The sequence below is a fragment of the Leucopleurus acutus genome (genome assembly GCF_964270905.1).
Source record: "Leucopleurus acutus genome assembly, chromosome: 10".
In the NCBI taxonomy this organism is placed as follows: Eukaryota; Metazoa; Chordata; class Mammalia; order Artiodactyla; family Delphinidae; genus Leucopleurus; species Leucopleurus acutus.
In genome coordinates this window covers 15,251,494-15,270,734 of record NC_139153.1, presented here as the reverse complement: position 1 = coordinate 15,270,734, position 19,241 = coordinate 15,251,494, and the positions used below count along the sequence as shown (strand labels likewise).

The 19,241-nt window shown below is 36.1% G+C and overlaps 1 protein-coding gene across 1 annotated transcript in view; it reads left to right on the top strand.

The window, feature by feature from the left end:
* Positions 1-1,407: 1,407 nt before the first annotated feature.
* CNTN6 (contactin 6) overlaps positions 1,408-19,241 on the top strand; it is a gene marked incomplete at both ends in the record, with an annotated part of 231,957 nt that continues 214,123 nt past the window's right edge. Inside the window, 1 exon segment of the mRNA XM_082849209.1 lies at positions 1,408-1,462. Within this exon segment, the coding sequence (XP_082705335.1) occupies positions 1,408-1,462 (55 nt within the window).

The following is a 19,241-nucleotide window of genomic DNA, read 5'->3' as shown; positions in this document are numbered from 1 at the left end:
AACACCAAAGTACCTAATGTCTGGCAGAGAATAAATATAAATAAATAAATATTTCTTGAAGAAATATAAATTAATGAATGGATATAGTGTATAATTTCACTTAAATATAAGGGGTTAAGAGCTTAGAACCTGTGGTGTCAAAGAGAATGCAAAGATGATGTAAGATATGACAGAATTTCTGGTAGGACACTGTCAAATCAGCATAGCATATTGACCTGAATATTGTTTATTTTCTTTTTGATTTTTATTCCTAGATTAAATTTGAAAGCATTTAACTTGGATTTTATAAAGACTTAAAGTTGAATATGGTCCCTGGGGTTTAAGTTGAAGTAACTAGTAACAGAAAGAAATTAAAGATTTTTACAATTTAAAAATATATCAGGAAATGATCAAAAAAAAATTTTTTTTACTAGACTTACACTTAAAATCCACATGCTTCCAAGAGATATTTGAAGTTGCAAGACAATATATTTACACTAAGTTAAAAGTTTCCAAAGGGTCCTATCATTTGAAATAAAATAATTTTATCAAATGTGACCTACGTGAGTTTATTCTATACTTTTTTGAGATTATGAGCTTTATGAGCTGCTTACTAGATTTCAGTTTTGGAGTAAAGGCTGAACAAACACTTTATCTTGATTTCATTTATCACTGGAAAGCTTAAATGTCAAAATAAATTAGAGAAAATTGTGATGTGATCACAAAGGAAATGTATGTCTCACACTTGAAAGATAGTACTTCCAGAAATTGAGTTCCAGCAGAAATTTTATACCACAATATTAATTTTAGTTCTAGTAACAAGAGGAAAATAATGTTTCCCAATGAATATATTCTCAATATATTGAGAATAATACTGATTAAAAAAAAACACTTAAAAATCCATGAAATGTATAAAACCACTGTTAATATATATAAGATAGAGTAATATTTTACCTTTTTCCTAATGGTGTAAAATCAAAAATAAAAGTCACCAACAGAATTGTGGGAGTTGATTTAACATGTTTTTAAACCTCTCTAACATTTCAAAAAGAACTGAATTTAAAATTGTACTCATGAAAGTTTTAATCCACATAGAATACATTCAATTGAATTGTACTCCAGCCCATAAACTACTACAGCAAATGACATGTATTTCTAAGGTATGAATTGAAATTATGGAAATATGAGCTGAAATTATGGAAATTTACAAACTACACATATATATATAAAGTAGACCTTTAGGTTGCTTTATTTAGGTTAATATTTTAATATCAACTTGAATGAATATGCAACAATTCATACATACTTTACAATATGCATGTTTGTATATTTGTCATTTCATGACTTTTTTTTTTCTTTCAGACTGGAAGATAGACATTTTCCTTCTGGCTGATTGTATGGGAGAAATTTTGACCTCAGAAAGTGGAAATGAGGTTGCTTTGGAAATTGGTAATTCTGCTGACACTCATAAATACTTATGCAGGTAAAGTGTTCTATTATTATGAGTTTTGTTCGATAATCTATTGGCATTTTATTTTTTTCTGCAGGGGAAGCAATTTTCAAATACAAAATACTTATGTTATTTAAATGACTAAAATGATAAAACTTTGAAGGTAATCTCTATGGCTAATATAGAGAGTTTAATCCTTAAAAAATAAATCAAGTGCCATTTTTAAACAGAACTAAGATTATTTCAATTATAAATTGTCACATGAAATTTTTATAGTAAAAAATGTGATTAAGTAATTTTCTTATCAATAAATAATGAAGAATATTTCTTTTTTATTTCCTTTAGAGTGGTCTTTAAAAATTAAAATAGAAATGTATATTTCCCCTCAAATTTAGAATTTGGTATGGATAAAAAAAAAGCTATATTGGTATAGAAGAAAAAGTAACATAGAATTTCACATCAGAAGTAGAATAACTTTAGAAATCTTTTTCTTTGCATTTCAATGATATATCCTTTCACTCAACTAAAATATATTAAGTCTGTGTATCAGTTAGCTTTTGCCATGTAATAAACCATCCCACATCTGAATGGATTAAAATAACAAATTACCATGTATTTAGTTAAGTCTGTAGGTTGGCAATTTTAAATGGGATCAACTGAGCTATTCTTTTGATTTTGCCTGAGTACTTTACATCTGTGGTTAGCTACTGGGTCATCTGGGATCTGGCTAGTCTAGGATATTCTCAGCTGAGACCACTGGGCTGTCTCTGCCCTGGGCCAAAGGTTCTTTCATCCTTTGTGAGTCTGGCCTCCTTCACATAGTGCCTGCTCAGAGTTCCAAGAGAAATCAGAAGTATGCAAGTTTTTTTAATGTCAAGGCTTGTTAACTAACACAATGTCATTTCTGCTGCATTCTTTTAACAATTCCAAGTCACATAATCAGTCCAGATTCAAGAGATATGAAAATATCCTGCATCTCTTGATAGAAAAGCCACAAAGTTACACTGTAAAGGGGCATGGAAACAGTAAAGGGGATACTAGTAGCTGTATTTGTACATAATCAACCATAGTCTATTAAGAACACAGAATTCTGTTCTGAATTTTCAAGCTTACCTATGTGAGTTGCCACAGAGCATGGATATTGTCCGGGTCATTTGATTGCCAGAGCAGCTCTTCTATTACAACACACTGCTTCCCATCAACTGTGGTAGTGGATACTATTGAAGTTTCCAATGTTCATGACAAAGCCCTAATATATTGGGAGAAACACAGGAACAAACATAGTAACTTACAAGCCAGAAACACAGTAATTGTAAGAGACAAATATTTAATGACAATTCTAAGAAGTGGAAAGATTTCTAATCTTAAAAGCTATAAGAAGGCTAAAATATGCAGAAAACAACTATTAGAATCAGAAAACCATTTAAATAAAAGTATTTTTACTACTAGAGCATCTAGTGGCTAGAAGTGCTACAGCCATATCATGTTTATTCAAAGTTATAACATTACTTTGATTCATGTCACTTCTAACTCTCTATAACAAAGAATCAGAGTTAAATAACAATATTTTTTTGTAATAGATGAAAAAAAAAAGCTGCATCAAGGTGCCCCCAAATTATACATATGTGAATAAAAATTATATTTCTACCCTCAAGTTTCAGCTTCCCGTCAAAATTTAACATTAACATTTTGCCCTTTAAATATCTATATTGAATCAACACAGTGTCTCTAGAAGAACTTTTATGGTAAAAAAAAAAAAAATATATTATTTTCAGAGCACATATCAGGTCTGAAAAATCCTCCAGTTCTTCTGTTAACTTTTATTTATTGAAACCGCATGTGATTCAACATGTCTTTTTGCTTTATCCTAAAGGGAAAAATAATCATATATCCTTGGTGTACAATTTTCTTGTGAAAGAACAGATTGGATCTTTTTTTGTAAGCCATAGCTATTTAAATAAGATAATCTGAGCTAAACATTGCCCCAGAGGTAAGGATGCTGATAATGATATACACAAGAGAGTATTGCTTTAAATCTGCTTGTTTTTTTTTAGAGATTTCATGGTGTGTCTCCCTACTTGCACATACTATGCTAGTTTAGAAAATTAGATTCTCTAATGATATACTACTCTTTCTATGTGTATATGTAATATCTTCTTTGTTTTTCTAAAACTTGCCTTTGATTCATTCTGAAAGGCCAGCAAATCTTTCACAATTATGTGCTTTTTCCTTCCTATTTTTATGGTTACAGTCTTTTCAAAATGTTAACATTTTAAATCTCTCCACGCTCTAAATTAAAATTTAAAATTTTGCCACCAATCTCTTCTCCTGTTCTTCTTCTTTTTTTTTTTTTTAAATTAACTTTACTTCATCTAACTCCTTTACTATGAACATTGGCCTTTAGGCTTTTACCATGAACCATAATCTACCCAGACACACTTTATGGTTCTGGAACATTTTTGAAGTTATGGGTATTTAAAAGTTCTATTGTTCTATTTTAATATTTTTAAAATATTATGAGAAAACCATTTAATTAAGAAACATGATTGCTAATTATATACTTTTTTTTTTTTTTTTTTTTTTTTTTGCGGTACGCAGGCCTCTAACTGCTGTGGCCTCTCCTGTTGCGGAGCACAGGCTCCGGACACGCAGGCCCAGCAGCCAAGGCTCACGGGCCCAGCTGCTCCGCGGCATGTGGGATCCTCCCGGACCGGGGCACAAACCCGTGTCCCCTGCATCGGCAGGCGGACTCTCAACCACTGCACCACCAGGGAAGCCCACTAATTATATACTTTTTAATTATTTCATTAATGTGTGTGGTAGGCTAAATAACTGCCCCCAAGGATATCTAGGACCTAATGTCTGGATCTTGTGACTTTTACATTAAGTAGCAAAATGGATTTTGCAGATGTGACTAAGTTAAAGATATTGAGATGGATAGTTTATCCTGGAATAACTGAGTGGGAAATCACAAACGCCCTTGTAAGAAGGTGGCAAAGGGGGATTTGTCACAGAGCAGAAGGCAATGTGATAAAAGAGGAGAGAGAGATTTGAAGATGCTATGCTGCTGGCCTTAAGTATATAGGAAGGGACCATAAGCCAAGAAATGAGAGAAATGAAGCTCTAGAAGCTGGAAAAGGCAAGGAAACAGATGTTTTCTCTTTTGGAGGGAGTATGGCCCTGTGGATACATCGGTTTCCACCCTGTGAAACCCATTTTGGACTTGGGACTTCCAGAACTGTGAGAAAATAAATGCGTGTTGTTCTAAGCCACCAAGTTGTAATTTTTAGAGAAGCCATAGGAAACTAACGCAACGTGTTTTTACCTCACTAACCTTTAAGTTCCAGGAGAGCTGGGACTCTATCTTCCTGGCACTTGGTAGGGATTCCGTAAATACTTGTTGAATGAACGAATGAATGAATTAGATCCAATGCATTGGTTCTATTTGGATTATCATCAAGTAGAAAAGGTTTAGTCATATAATTTCCTCTGAGGAATAATTGTTCCGGTGTATCCCTGTACGACTGCCCCTATGTTATGTTATTATCATAGAATTTTAGAGATGAAACTCTAGTAACATTTGAAAGTTTCGAACTATGTCCTATTTGAAAGTAAATTTCAGGAGAGCAGAGATTTCCAATAAAATAAAACAGCATTTTATTCTCTGCTGTTTCTCCATTGCCTAGCATATGGTTTGTAGATATTTATCAAATTAATTAAATAAAGCAATTCCATTCAATTCAACAGATAGTTTTAGTACCTTAGATGTGCCGGGCACTGAGCTAGATATTGACCTTCACCAATAAGAGGGCTATGGTCCCTGTCCTCTTCAGCCTAAAAATGGAAACAAGCAAGTAAGTCAACAATTACAATAGAGAAAGTACAACTTGCTATTTGAAAAACATAGTAGGGAGCATATAACATGGAAATGTTCTAAGAGGACATCTGGTGTTTTTGTCAACCCTCAATCCATTTCTGCTTCCTCTGATAAAGAATATTTGATTTTTATTGGGAAACCAATCTTTCCTATCAGTCTCTGTAGTTTGAATGAGATTGGTATAACCTCATGATCAGCCAATTGGCATATTCCATCCTCCCTCACCATACTATTTGGTTCAGGATATATTATATCCAAACAAATCCCTGGGCTTTTGCTAAATTAAAATGACAGAAAGACATTGCATCTGTGCTGTTCTAGTTAGTATAAAGGTGTACCAAGGACTGCTATGAAGGAAGAGTTGGCCTGGAAATGAAATTCACAGAGGCAGAACAATCCAAGGGAAGAAAGGCACAATTTCTTAACTTTATCTTTTGAACTTTAAGCAATATAAACCAATAAGGTGCCCTTTTCCTATTTTAGGCCAATTTCCATTGAAATTCTGTCCCTTGTGATGGAAAGAATCTTGTCTAATACAGGTTTAAAAATTGTTTTTAACGTATGTTAGTGAACATTAGTGAAGGAGTTAGATTAGAAATATAATTCCACTTGAGATAGATATCTACTCCCCGCTGGGAATGAGGAATAGAGAAAATAAAGGAATGGAGAAAAGGCACAATATTTCCTGGAAGGATAAAAAGCATCAAGAGGCTTAATATAGACTCAGAAGGTTGATTTTCAGCCCCCAAATTACTGAACCATCTATGTCTCAGGGTTGGAAAAAACATAACATTAATGGGGTAATTGGAGACCACATTGATCAATGGAGGAAAAACGACAACTCTGTTTTCTTTTCTTGTAGCCAAGAAAGTTTTCATGAAGTACGGGAAGTTTTCATGAAAAAATATTTTATGCTTAAATAAATAGTAAATGAAGTGGCTGGAACAAATCTGTAGGGTATAGCAGAAGCTAAAAAAATCATGTAGGATCAGATTTTGTTGATGTTAGAATGTCACATGCGTAGGAAACCCAAGGTTTACCGATGTGGTTAAGTGTTAAATTTTCCAATGGTGAAAAAAAGGCTCAGAATGTACTATATGTTATTATTCATTTAAGTCTTTCATCTCACTATGATTTTCATATAATATTTGATAAATTATAGACAGATTTAAGTCCAAATCTTTAAAAATTTGATATATTTTTAAATACTAAATACTTGATTAGTAAGGTAAAAGTAATAATCAGCTAAATCTTGTGCTATATATGTTATGAGTTATCCAGGCTTAGAGATGGCACAAGTTTAAACCCAGAACCTCATAAAAACTCTACTGTCCTTAAGAGTAGTGTCAATGAAGGTCAAATGGCTGGTATTTTAGACTCAAACCTAATAGGAAATAGCAAACATCACTAGTTATAAGGGATTTAATAATATCATCTTAAGAATTTCCACCTAATAAATTCTCTTTTAACTTTGTTACTTTAAGAAAATATTACAGCTTAAATGGTAGTTTTTTAAACAACACATTTGGTTAATAAATATATGTGGCTCATTTGTGTGCCATTTGTATTTCTTTTCCTATGGCCAAACACTTTTGTCCATATCTTATAAAACTATGACTGAACATCTCTTTGGTTAGTCCTGAAGAAGTACTGCTTATGCAGTATGAGACTCAGTTTTTCCAGAGAGAAACTGAATAATTCAAGGACGTGAACAGGAAGCTAGTCACATTTATTGGCAAAGCAGGATTAAAGGCCTCCTGTAGGCATGTAACTATTGTATTATGTCATCAGGGCCTAATGAGCCACTTTCTCTCACTGTATTAATTACTCTTGAGGAACAAACTGAGACTAAAATTATAAGATGTTGTTCCTGCCACTATTTTTATGTAATATCTACCGATAAATGTAGTTATATTATTTTCAAAACTACTCCAGAGTAAATGATTCTTAAAACTTGAATCAATTTGTTTCTAGGGATTATACCAATGAAGAAAAAAAAAAAAAACTGTTTTGTCAGTGTTTTTCAACAGCATCCCATTTTACAAATGGCGTAGCCTTAACGTGAATCTGGAGAAAATGTACCTTCTTCTAAATACTCACAATCAGGGGTCTGTGATAAGGGGACATTGAAAAGTATGTATGACTGCTTGAATTTTACTCTATTTCAAACATAGTTTCTATTGAACTGAGAACCAGAGTAATTGAACTAGCTGACAAAGAAAGCCACAAGAATGGAAATATGCACTGTGACCAAGATTTCTTCAAAGAGACGATGTTTCACACAGCAAATCCATGAAAATTGGCAGGTGTAATAAACCTGCTTTACTTAAGGATACCAGAAGCACATAATGGATATTCCTTTGGGTCAGAGTGTGATAAATATTGAGTACATCACAACCCACACTCTGCCTACAGTCTTGTTCAGATTTATTGTTAGCATAATAGCGCCTTTAGGAATGGAACACCAGGCTATATTCTTAAGTCAAGTGACGTCTTTGCAATTTCTACTGGAGATGGTCCAATTAAGAAATGATGAAAATCCATATTTATGCAATGCCTACTAATAAAGGTAGCTGTATGATAATCAAATCTTTTTCAAAAGTAATTGATTCTTTAAAACTTTTTTTTTAAACATCTTTATTGCAGTATAATTGCTTTCCAATGGTGTGTTAGTTTCTGCTTTATAACAAAGTGAAACAGTTATACATATACATATGTCCCCATATCTCCTCCCTCTTGCATCTCCCTCCCTCCCACCCTCCTTATCCCACCCCTCTAGGTGGTCTCAAAGCACCGAGCTGATCTCCCTGTGCTATTCGGCTGCTTCTCACTAGCTTTCTATTTTACGTTTGGTAGTGTATATATGTCCATGCCACTCTCTCACTTTGTCCCAGTATTTCCTTCCCCCTCCCCGTATCCTCAAGTCCATTCTCTAGTAGGTCTGCGTCTTTATTCCCGTCTTGCCGCTAGGTTCTTCACAACCTTTTTTTCCTTTCTTTTTTTTTTTTTTTGGTTCCATATATATGTGTTAGCGTACACTATTTGTTTTTCTATTTCTGACTTACTTCACTCTGTATGACAGACTTTAGGTCCATCCACCTCACTACAAATAACTCAATTTTGTTTCTTTTTATGGCTGAGTAATATTCCATTGTATATATGTGCCACAGCTTCTTTATCCATTCATCTGTTGATGGACACTTAGTTTGCTTCCATGTGCTGGCTATTGTAAATAGAGCTGCAATGAACATTTTGGTACATGACTCTTTTTGAATTATGGTTTTCTCAGGGTATATGCCCAGTAGTGGGGTTGCTGGGTCGTATGGTAGAGCTATTTTTAGTTTTTTAAGGAACCTCCATACTGTTCTCTATAGTGGCTGTACCATTCCCACCAACAGTGCAAGAGTGTTCCCTTTTCTCCACACCCTCTCCAGCACTTATTGTTGTAGATTTTTTGATGACGGCCATTGTGACCGGTGTGAGAGGATATCTCATTGTAGTTTTGATTTGCATTTCTCTAATGATTAATGATGTTGACATTATTTCATATGTTTGTTGGCAATCTGTATATCTTCTTTGGAGAAATGTCTATTTAGCACTTCTGCCCATTTTTGGATTGGGTTGTTTGCTTTTTGATATTGATCTGCATGAGCTGCTTCTATATTTTGGAGATTAACCGTTTGTTGGTTGCTTCATTTGCAAATATTTTCTCCCACTCTGAGGGTTGTCTTTTTGTCTTGTTTATGGTTTCCATTGTTGTGCAAAAGCTTTGAAGTTTCATTAGGTCCCATTTGTTTATTTTTGTTTTTATTTCCATTTCTCTAGGAGGTGGGTCAAAAAGGATCTTGCTGTGATTGATGTCATAGAGTGTTCTTCTTATGTTTTCCTCTAAGAGTTTGATAGTGTCTGGCCTTACATTTAGCTCTTTAATCCATTTTGAGTTTATTTTTGTGTATGGTGTTAGGGAGTGTTCTAATTTCATTCTTTTACATGTAGCTGTCCAGTTTTCCCAGCACCACTTATTGAAGAGGCTGTCTTTTCTCCACTATAGATTCTTGCCTCCTTTATCAAAGATACAGTGACCATATATGCGTGAGTTTATCTCGGGGCTTTCTATCCTGTTCCATTGATCTATATTGCTGTTTTTCTGCCAGTACCATACTGTCTTGATTACTGTAGCTTTGGAATATACTCTGAAGTCAGGGAACCTGATTCCTCCAGGTCCGTTTTTCTTTCTCAAGAATGCTTTGGGGCTTCCCTGGTGGCACAGTTGTTGAGAATCTGCCTGCTAATGAAGGGGACATGGGTTCAAGCCCTGGTCTGGGAAGATCCCATGTGCCGCGGAACAACTAGGCCTGTGAGCCAAACTACTGAGCCTGCATGTCTGGAGCCTGTGCTCTGCAACAACAGAGGCCATGATAGTGAGAGGCCCCCGCTTGCCACAACTAGAGAAAGCCCTTGTACAGAAATGAAGACCCAACACAGCCATAAATAAATAAATAAATAAATAAATAAATAAGCCAAGCATTTGAAGCCCTTTAAAGAAAAAAAAAAAAGAATGCTTTGGCTATTCGGGGTCTTTTGTGTTTCCATACAAATTATGAAATTTTTTGTTCTAGTTCTGTGAAAAATGTCAGTGGTAGCTTGATAGGGATTGCATTGAATCTGTAGATTGCCTGGGGTGGTAGAGTCATTTTCACTATGTTGATTCTTCCAATCCAAGAACATGGTATATCTCTCCATTTATTTGTATCATCTTTAATTTCTTTCATCAGTGTCTTATAATTTTCTGCATACAGGTCTTTTGTCTCCTTAGGTGGGTTTATTCCTAGATATTTTATTCTTTCTGTTGCAATGGTAAATGGGAGTGTTTCCTTAATTTCACTTTCAGATTTTTCATCATTAGTGTACAGGAATGCAAGAGGCTTCTGTACATTACTTTTGTATCCTGCAACTTTACCAAATTCATTGATTAGCTCTAGAAGTTTTCTGGTAGCATCATTAGGATTCTCTATGTATAGTATCATGTCATCTGCAAACAGTGACAGCTTTACTTCTTCTTTTCCGATTTGGATTCCTTTTATTTCTTTTTCTTCTCTGACTGCTGTGGCTAAACATTCCAAGACTATGTTGAATAATAGTGGTGAGAGTGGATAACCTTATCTTGTTCCTGATCTTAGTGGAAATGGTTTCAGTATTTCACCATTAAGGACGATGTTGGCTGTGGGTTTGTTATATATGGCCTTTATTGGGTTAAAGAAAGTTCCCTCTATGTGTAATTTCTGGTGGGTTTTTATCATAAATGGGTGTTGAATATTGTGAAAAGCTTTCTCTGCATCTATTGAGATGATCATATGGTTTTTATCCTTCAATTTGTTAATATGGTGTATCACATTGATTGATTTGCATATATTGAAGAATCCTTGCATTCCTGGGATGAACCCCACTTGATCATGCTGTATGATCCTTTTAATGTGCTGTTGGATTCTGTTTGCTAGTATATTGTTGAGGATTTTTGCATCTATGTTCATCAGTATATTGGCCTGTGGTTTTCTTTGTTACATCTTTGTCTGGTTTTGGTATCAGGGTGATGGTGGCCTCGTAGAATGAGTTTGGGAGTATTACTCCCTCTGCTATATTTTGGAAGAGTTTGAGAAGGGTGTTAGCCCTCCTCTAAATGTTAGAACTTGCCTGTGAAGCCATCTGGTCCTGGGCTTTTCTTTGTTGGAAGATTTTAAATCACAGTTTCAATTTCAGTGCTTCTGATTGGTCTGTTCATATTTTCTAATTCTTCGTGGTTCAGTCTCAGAAGGCTGTGCATTTCTAAGAATTTGTCCATTTCTTCCAGGTTGTCCATTTTATTGGCATATCGTTGCTTGTAGTAATCTCTCATGATCCTTTGTATTTCTGCAGTGTCAGTTGTTACTTCTCCTTTTTCATTTCTAATTCTATTGATTTCAGTCTTCTGCCTTTTATTCTTGATGAGTCTGGCTAATGGTTTATCAATTTTGTTTATCTTCTCAAAGAACCAGCTATTAGTTTTATTGATCTTTGCTATCGTTTCCTTCATTTCTTTTTCATTTATTTCTGATCTGATCTTTATGATTTCTTTCCTTATGCTAACTTTGGGGGTTTTTTGTTCCTCTTTCTCTAATTGCTTCAGGTGCAAGGTTAGGTTGTTTATTTGAGATGTTTCTTGTTTCTTAAGGTAGGATTGCATTGCTAAAACCTTCCCTCTTAGAACTGCTTTCGGTGCATCCCGTAGGTTTTGGGTCATCATGTTTTTATTGTCATTTGTTTATAGGTATTTTATAATTTCCTCTTTGATTTCTTCAGTGACCTCTTGGTTATTAAGTAGTGTATTATTTAGCCTCCATGTGTTTGTATTTTTTACAGATTTTTTTCCTGTAATTTATATCTAGTCTCATAACCTTGTGGTCACAAAAGATACTTTATACGATTTCAATTTTCTTAAATTTACCAAGACTTGATTTGTGACCCAAGATATGGTCTATCCTGGAGAATGTTCCATGAGCACTTTAGAAGAAAGTGTATTCTGTTGTTTTTGGATGGAATGTCCTATAAATATCAATTAAGTCCATCTTGTTTAATGTATCATTTAAAGCTTGTGCTTCCTTATTTATTTTCATGTTGGATGATCTGTCCATTGATGAAAGTGGGGTGTTAATGTCCCCTACTATGATTGTGTTACTGTCGATTTCCCCTTTTATGGCTGTTAGTATTTGTCTTATGTATTGAGTAGCTCCTATGTTGGGTGCATAAATATTTACAATTGTTATATGTTCTTATTTGATTGATCCCTTCATCATTATGTAGTGTCCTTCCTTTTCTCTTGTAATAGTCTTTATTTGAAAGTCAATCTTCTCTGATATGAGAATTGCTACTCCAGCTTTCTTCTGATTTCCATTTGCATGGAATATCGTTTTCAATCCTCTCACTTTCAGTCTGTATGTGTCCCTAGGTCTGAAGTGGGTCTCTTGTGGACAGCATATATACGGGTCTTGTTGCTGTATCCATTCAGCCAGTCTATGTCTTTGGTTGGAGCATTTAATCCATCTACATTTATGGCAATTATCGATATGTATGTTCCTATTACCATTTTCTTAATTGTTTTGGGTTTGTTATTGTAGGTCTTTTCCTTCTCTTGTGTTTCCTGTCTAGAGAAGTTCCTTTAGCATTTGTTGTAAAGCTGGTTTGGTGGTGCTGAATTCTCTTAGCTTTTGGTTGTCTTAAAGATTTTAATTTTCCTGTCGAATCTGAACAAGATCCTTGCTGGGTAATGTAATCTTGGTTGTAGGTTTTTCTCCTTCATCACTTTAAATATGTCCTGCCACTCCCTTCTGGCTTGCAGAGTTTCTGCTAAGAGATCAGCTATTAACCTTATGGGGATTCCCTTGTGTGTTATTTGTTGTTTTTCCCTTGCTGCTTTTAATATTTTTTCTTTGTATTTAATTTTTGATAGTTCGATTAATATGTGTCTTGGCGTGTTTCTCCTTGGATTTATCCTGTATGGGACTCTTTGTGCTTCCTGGTGTTGAGTAACTATTTCCTTTCCCGTATTAGGGAAGTTTTCAACTATAATCTCTTCAAATATTTTCTCAGTCCCTTTTTTTTCTGTTCTTATTCTGGGACCCCGATAATTCAAATGTTGGTGCATTTAATGTTGTCCCAGAGGTCTCTGAGACTGTCCTCAATTCTTTTCATTCTTCTTTCTTTATTCTGCTCTGCAGTAGTTATTTCCACTATTTTATCTTCCGGGTCACTTACCCGTTCTTCTGGCTCAGTTATTCTGCTATTGATCCCTTGTAGAGAATTTTTAATTTCATTTATTGTGTTGTTCATCACTGTTTGTTTGCTCTTTAGTTCTTCTAGGTCCTTGTTAAACGTTTCTTGTATTTTCTCCATTCTATATCCAAGATTTTGGATCATCTTTAATATCACTATTCTGAATTCTTTTTCAGGTAGACTGCCTATTTCCTCTTCACTTGTTAGGTCTGGCGGGTTTTTCCTTGCTTCTTCATCTGCTGTTTCTCTGTCTTCTCATTTTGCGTAACTTACTGTGTTTGGGGTCTCCTTTTCGCAGGCTGCAGGTTCGTAGTTTCCGTTGGTTTTGGTGTCTGTACCCAGTGGCTAAAGTTGGTTCAGTGGGTTGTGTAGGCTTCCTGGTGGAGGGGACTAGTGCCTGTGTTCTGGTGGATGAGGCTGGATCTTGTCTTTCTGGTGGGCAGGTCCACGTCTGGTAGTGTGTTTTGGGGTGTCTGTGGTCTTATTATGATTTTAGGCAGCCTCTCTGCTAATGGAAGGGGTTGTGTTCCTGTCTTGCTAGTTGTTTTGCATAGGGTGTCCAAGACTGTAGCTTGCTGGTCGTTGAGTGGAGCTGGGTCTTGGCGTTGAGATGGAGATCTCTGGGAGATTTTTGCCGTTTAATATTTCGTGGAGCTGGGAGGTCTCTTGTGGACCAGTTTCCTGAACTTGGCTCTCCCACCTGAGAGGCACAGCCCTGACGCCTGGCTGGAGCACCAAGAGCCTGTCATCCACATGGCTTAGAATAAAAGGGAGGGAATAAAAAAAGAAAAAATAAAAGAAGATAAAATAAAATAACATAAAATAAAGTAAAATAAAATAAAGTTATTAAAATAAAAAGTAATTTAAAAAAAATTAATAAAAAGAAAAGAAACATATAGCAACCATACCAAAAAACAAATCCACCAATGATAACAAGTGCTAAAAACTATACAAAAAAAAAAAAACAAAAAAACGGACAGAGAGAACCCTAGGACAAATGGTAAAAGCAAAGCTATACCTACAAAATCACACACAGAAGCATACACATACACACTCACAAAAAGCAAAAAAATGAAAAAAAAAAAATATCGTTGCTCCCAAAGTCCACGTCCTCAATTTGGGATGATTCGGTGTCTATTCAGGTATCCCATAGATGCAGGGTACATCAAGTGGATTGTGGAGATTTAACCCGCTGCTCCTGAGGCTGCTGGGAGAGATTTCCCTTTTATTCTTTGTTCACACAGCTCCTGGGGTTCAGCTTTGGATTTGGCCCCACCTCTGCGTGTAGGTTGCCTGAGGGCGTCTGTTCTTCGCTCAAACAGGACGGGGTTAAAGGAGCAGCTGATTCGAGGGCTCTCGCTCACTCAGGCCGGGGGGAGGGAGGGGTACAGAGTGCGGGGCAAGCCTGTGGCGGCAGAGGCCGGCGTGACGTTGCACCAGCCTGAGGCACGTGGTGCGTTCTCCCAGGGAAGTTGTCCCTGGATCACGGGACCCTGGCCGTCGCGGGCTGCACAGGCTCGCGGGAGGGGAGGTGTGGATAGTGACCTGTGCGCGCACACAGGCTTCTTGGTGGTGGCAGCAGCAGCCTTAGCATCTCATGCCCATCTCTGGTGTCTGTGCTGATAGCCGTGGCTCGCGCCCGTCTCTGGAGCTCCCTTAAGCAGCGCTCTGAATCACCTCTCCTCGCGCTCCAGGAAACAAAGAGGCAAGAAAAAGCGTCCGGTCCAGACTTTTTCCCGGACTCCCTCCCGGCCAGCTGTGGCGCACCAGCCCCCTTCAGGCTGTGTTCACGCAGCCAACCCCAGTCCTCTCCCTGGGATCCGACCTCCAAAGCCAGAGCCTCAGCTCCCAGCCCCTGCCCATCCCAGCGGGTGAGCAGACAAGCCACTTGGGCTGGTGAGTGCTGGTTGGCCCCAATCCTCCGTGCAGGAATCTCTCCGCTTTGCCCTCTGCACCCCTGTTGCTGCACTCTCCTCCGTGGCTCTGAAGCTCCCCCCACTCCGCCACCCGCAGTCTCCGCCCATGAAGGGGCTTCCTAGTGTGTGGAAACCTTTCCTCCTTCACAGCTCCCTCCCACTGCTGCAGGTCCCGTCCCTATTCTTTGTCTCTCTCTGTTTTTCCTTTTTTCTTTTGCCCTACCGAGGTACATGGGGAGTTTCTTGCCTTTTGGGAGGTCTGAGGTCTTCTGCCAGCATTCAGTAGGTGTTCTGTAGGAGTTGTTCCACCTGTAGATGTATTTCTGATGTATTTGTGGGGAGGAATGTGATCTGTGCCTCTTAGTCTTCAGCCATCTTGAAGCTCCTGCAAAAATAATTGATTCTTAAATCCTAAATGAAATTGCTTTTTAAGAATGATAACAAAATGTAGAAAAAAATTGTTTTTTCAGCATTGGAAGGAAATGACTTTTATGTAGACAAGATATTGTATAGGGAATGTAGACCCCTTAGTAGAAAGGAATGTGAGGAATTGCATTTTTAACCTGAAGTCTTTGAAGAAAAGGGTCAAGGATTCTATGGAAGTGATAACATCAGGTAATTTTTTTAATTTTAGGTGTACCATAAATAGTTATTCCACAAATTGAAAATAACATGGGAGATTGATAGTTTTTTTTTTCCACTTAAATCTCTCCTCAGATTTAAAATCAAACTTCTTACCATGACACTAGACAATCTGACTTTTGTCAACCCCTTCCATCTCAACTTATACTAAACTCCCCTTTTTCCATTATATTAGAGCCATTATTCTTTCTTAGGCTCCCAGAAATTTCAAAATTGTTCCTTAGGGTCTCTGCAGTTGCTGTTCAGTTGCCCAAAACACTGTTCTCCAAATCTTTCTCCAAATCTTCTCTTTCCATTACACCTACCTCAGATCAATCACCTCCATAGAACGACCTTCCCTTAGAACACTGTGGAGGAAGTCAGCACCTAGTCCCATCACTGGCCCTACTCTCATCAATCGTATTTTACTGTCTTCAGTGCACTTTTTACTGTCTGAAATTAGCTTATTTATTACTTGTCCATTTTCTTTCTACATCTTGTAGAATATAAGCTCTGCGTAGATAAAACTATTTCCAGTCGTATATATGACTGCATCTTTCATGCCTAGAACACTGCCTGATGCATAGTAAGCAATCAATAAATATTTTGAAATAAGTGAATAAATGACTGACGTCTCAAAGTAAGCCCCTATGACTACTTAGGTGTAATCCAATATTCCCAAACACTTTTAGAATTTTATTGGATATTATTAGAATCCACTCTTAGGCATAAGTGTTTTAATCACAACACATAATTTGGTCTCAGATAGGTACTTTTTTGCTTTTAAAACAAATCATGATATACAATGAACACATAAAGCTACCCCTAATTTGTAAAGCTAATACAGTTTGCTCAGACGCACTTGACCTACTCAGGCATAATGTTAGTGTTGTTTGTTCAGGAAGTAGCATATTGAACACACAGCCAATGCTATTTTAATATTATTGTGTAGCAGATGCCCATTGATATTGTGTCATAAATAATATAAACGTTTAAAACCTTTGTGCTGTATTTTACCTCAGGATACATTTGTTCATTCCTTTTCCAGTTTGAGGGTCATCAGTCAAGCCAACCCTCCATTACTCTGCCCAAGACTTTTATAGTGGTCTCCTAAGACTTCTCCCTATTTCAAGACATCCTCTACATCCTTTCCAAGACATAGCTTACTGACACAGACTCCTGTGCAGACAAATCATAAAGCACAGCTGATTTTGTCATTACTCTGTGTCAAGACCTTCACAGATCCCATTTCCTATGAAGTTCAAACTGTCTAATCAAGCATTTAAATGCAATTTCCTTCAACAAATATTGAAAGTTCTGCAGTTAATTCAATTCCACCTGTGTCATGAGCCATGTCTTCCCTTACTCTCCTTCATGTATCCTTCATTTAAGTCAGACTGTACTACTAGTATGATCTCTGCAGTGTTTTTTTTATTCCCAAGTCTCTCCTCATATGATTGTCTCCACCTGCATTGTCTTTCTTCAGATCGATTTCCCCCCAACTGAAGGCAAATCCAACCTTTCTCAGCCAAGTTCAAATGTGACCTCCACTCTGAATAATCCTCCAAGGAACCAATAATTTCCCTTTCTCCTTAACTCTTAAGAGGAATTTTATCATTTCCACACACTTTGCTTAAAAGATGTCATTTTTCTCAAATATATACTCATTCTGAGATATATATATATATATATATATATATATATATATTGCTCTTGTTGAAAATAAGTTAATAATCATGGAATGTCCAGTTCTAAAGGGAAAAGAAAGACTAACCTTTGATATTTGATTAGTTATATCTTTTACCTAGTGTTTTATAGTTTATAAAGTGTTTTACATGCAGTGTTTCATCTGTGCTTAAAAGTAGGCAGAGGAAGTATTATTCTTTCTTCTATAGCTGGAGAAACTGAAATTCAGAGGTACAAGACTCATCAAGGACCATAGGACTAGAAAATAGCAGAGTTTATGAAAAGAATCCAATACTCAGATGAAAATTTTGTTCAGTATTTATTCAAGACTTTGCTTCTCAACATAAATTCAAATTTATGTAACAGTTGGCTTTTTCAGGTTGGTGTTCATTGTGTAAAGAAGCTAGCTTCTGTTCAAACTATAATATGATTTAAAGAGATAGTCACCAAAATTCTATGACCAGAAAATAAAGTAGTAGTTATAAACATATAAACCCAACAAATCTAAATTTATATTATAAAACACACAAAAATCAAAGTTAAGGAAAGTATTAGATAAAATAGACAGGTATAGAATGCCTAACATTTTCTTCCCTCACCATCAATGGTTCATTTTGTACACTCTATAGGTGCAAACTACCTCACTTTGGAGACTATGTATTTTAAATATAAGAAAGGATGTGTCCTAAGTGGAGAGGTTGACAGGGAAAGAGAAAACTATCTGTATCTCTCAACTCACCAGAATAAAAGAGGAATTGGAGGTAGAAATGCAGTCACATTTTTAAAACCATTGTTAATGCAAAAGCAGGTAAAATTGGGAAAAAAATAGATTTAATGTACCTCCTTTCATTAAAATATATGCAAACCTTAAGAACACCTTTGCAATCCTACAGATATTGTTTAAAACTGTAGGTATATGTATCAGTTGCCTATAGCTGTCTATATACCTACCCCAAAATTAGTGCTTTAAAACAACAATTCACTATTTTTTTTGTTGTGATTCTGCAGGTTGTCTGGATATTTTCTCTGCTGGTTTCACTTTGTTTGGCTTATGTGGCTTCACTGAATTCAAATCAGAGAAAACTAGAAGGCTGGACAGAGAGAGAGAGAGAGAGAGAGAGAGAGAGAGAGAGAGAGACTAAACTACCCAGGGCCTCCTAAGTCATGATAGGGAGCTACATTTTGTTCAAAATACCTCCTAATTATATGATTTTTTTGCAACTCTATTATCTTTTATATAACCTTTTTCTTTTTTTTAAGTGAACACATTAGTATATTTTAAACTACTGTGAGTTGACAGATCACTTAAACTATGTGGAAAAATTCTGGTTCTCAAACTTCACACTGGAATCACGTTAGGACCTTTCAGAATACTATGCCAAAGTCCCACCCTTAGCAATTCAGATTTAATCATGCTCAGTTTGGTTATTGAGATTGAGTATGAATATCAGCTCAATGAATTTTCACAAATTGAACCCACCTAATGTAACCAGTACTCAAGTCAGGATGCAGACCTAGGCTGTCATCCTAGAAGACCCACCAATCACAGCTGAGAAAAGGATAACCACTATCTGACTTCTAATCACATAGATTAGGTTTACATTTTATATGTAACTTATATGTAATACAAAACATCTATATCATATATGTATATTAATAATTTATTTAGCCAGGGATGTGCAGGAAGTGACTTGTGGCAGCTCTTGAGAGCTGAGTGCTACTTTCAGGAATTTTGTAAGCAAGTTATTAAACACAGCCATTATTCAAAGTTAAATTATGTCATCTTAAAAGTAAAATAATTATATTAAAAAGTAATAAATATTCAAAACTCACTACTTCCTAATTGCTTTACTACATTTTATTATTATTTATGGTCTTGAAGTGGTTTATATGTATTGTACCTGTA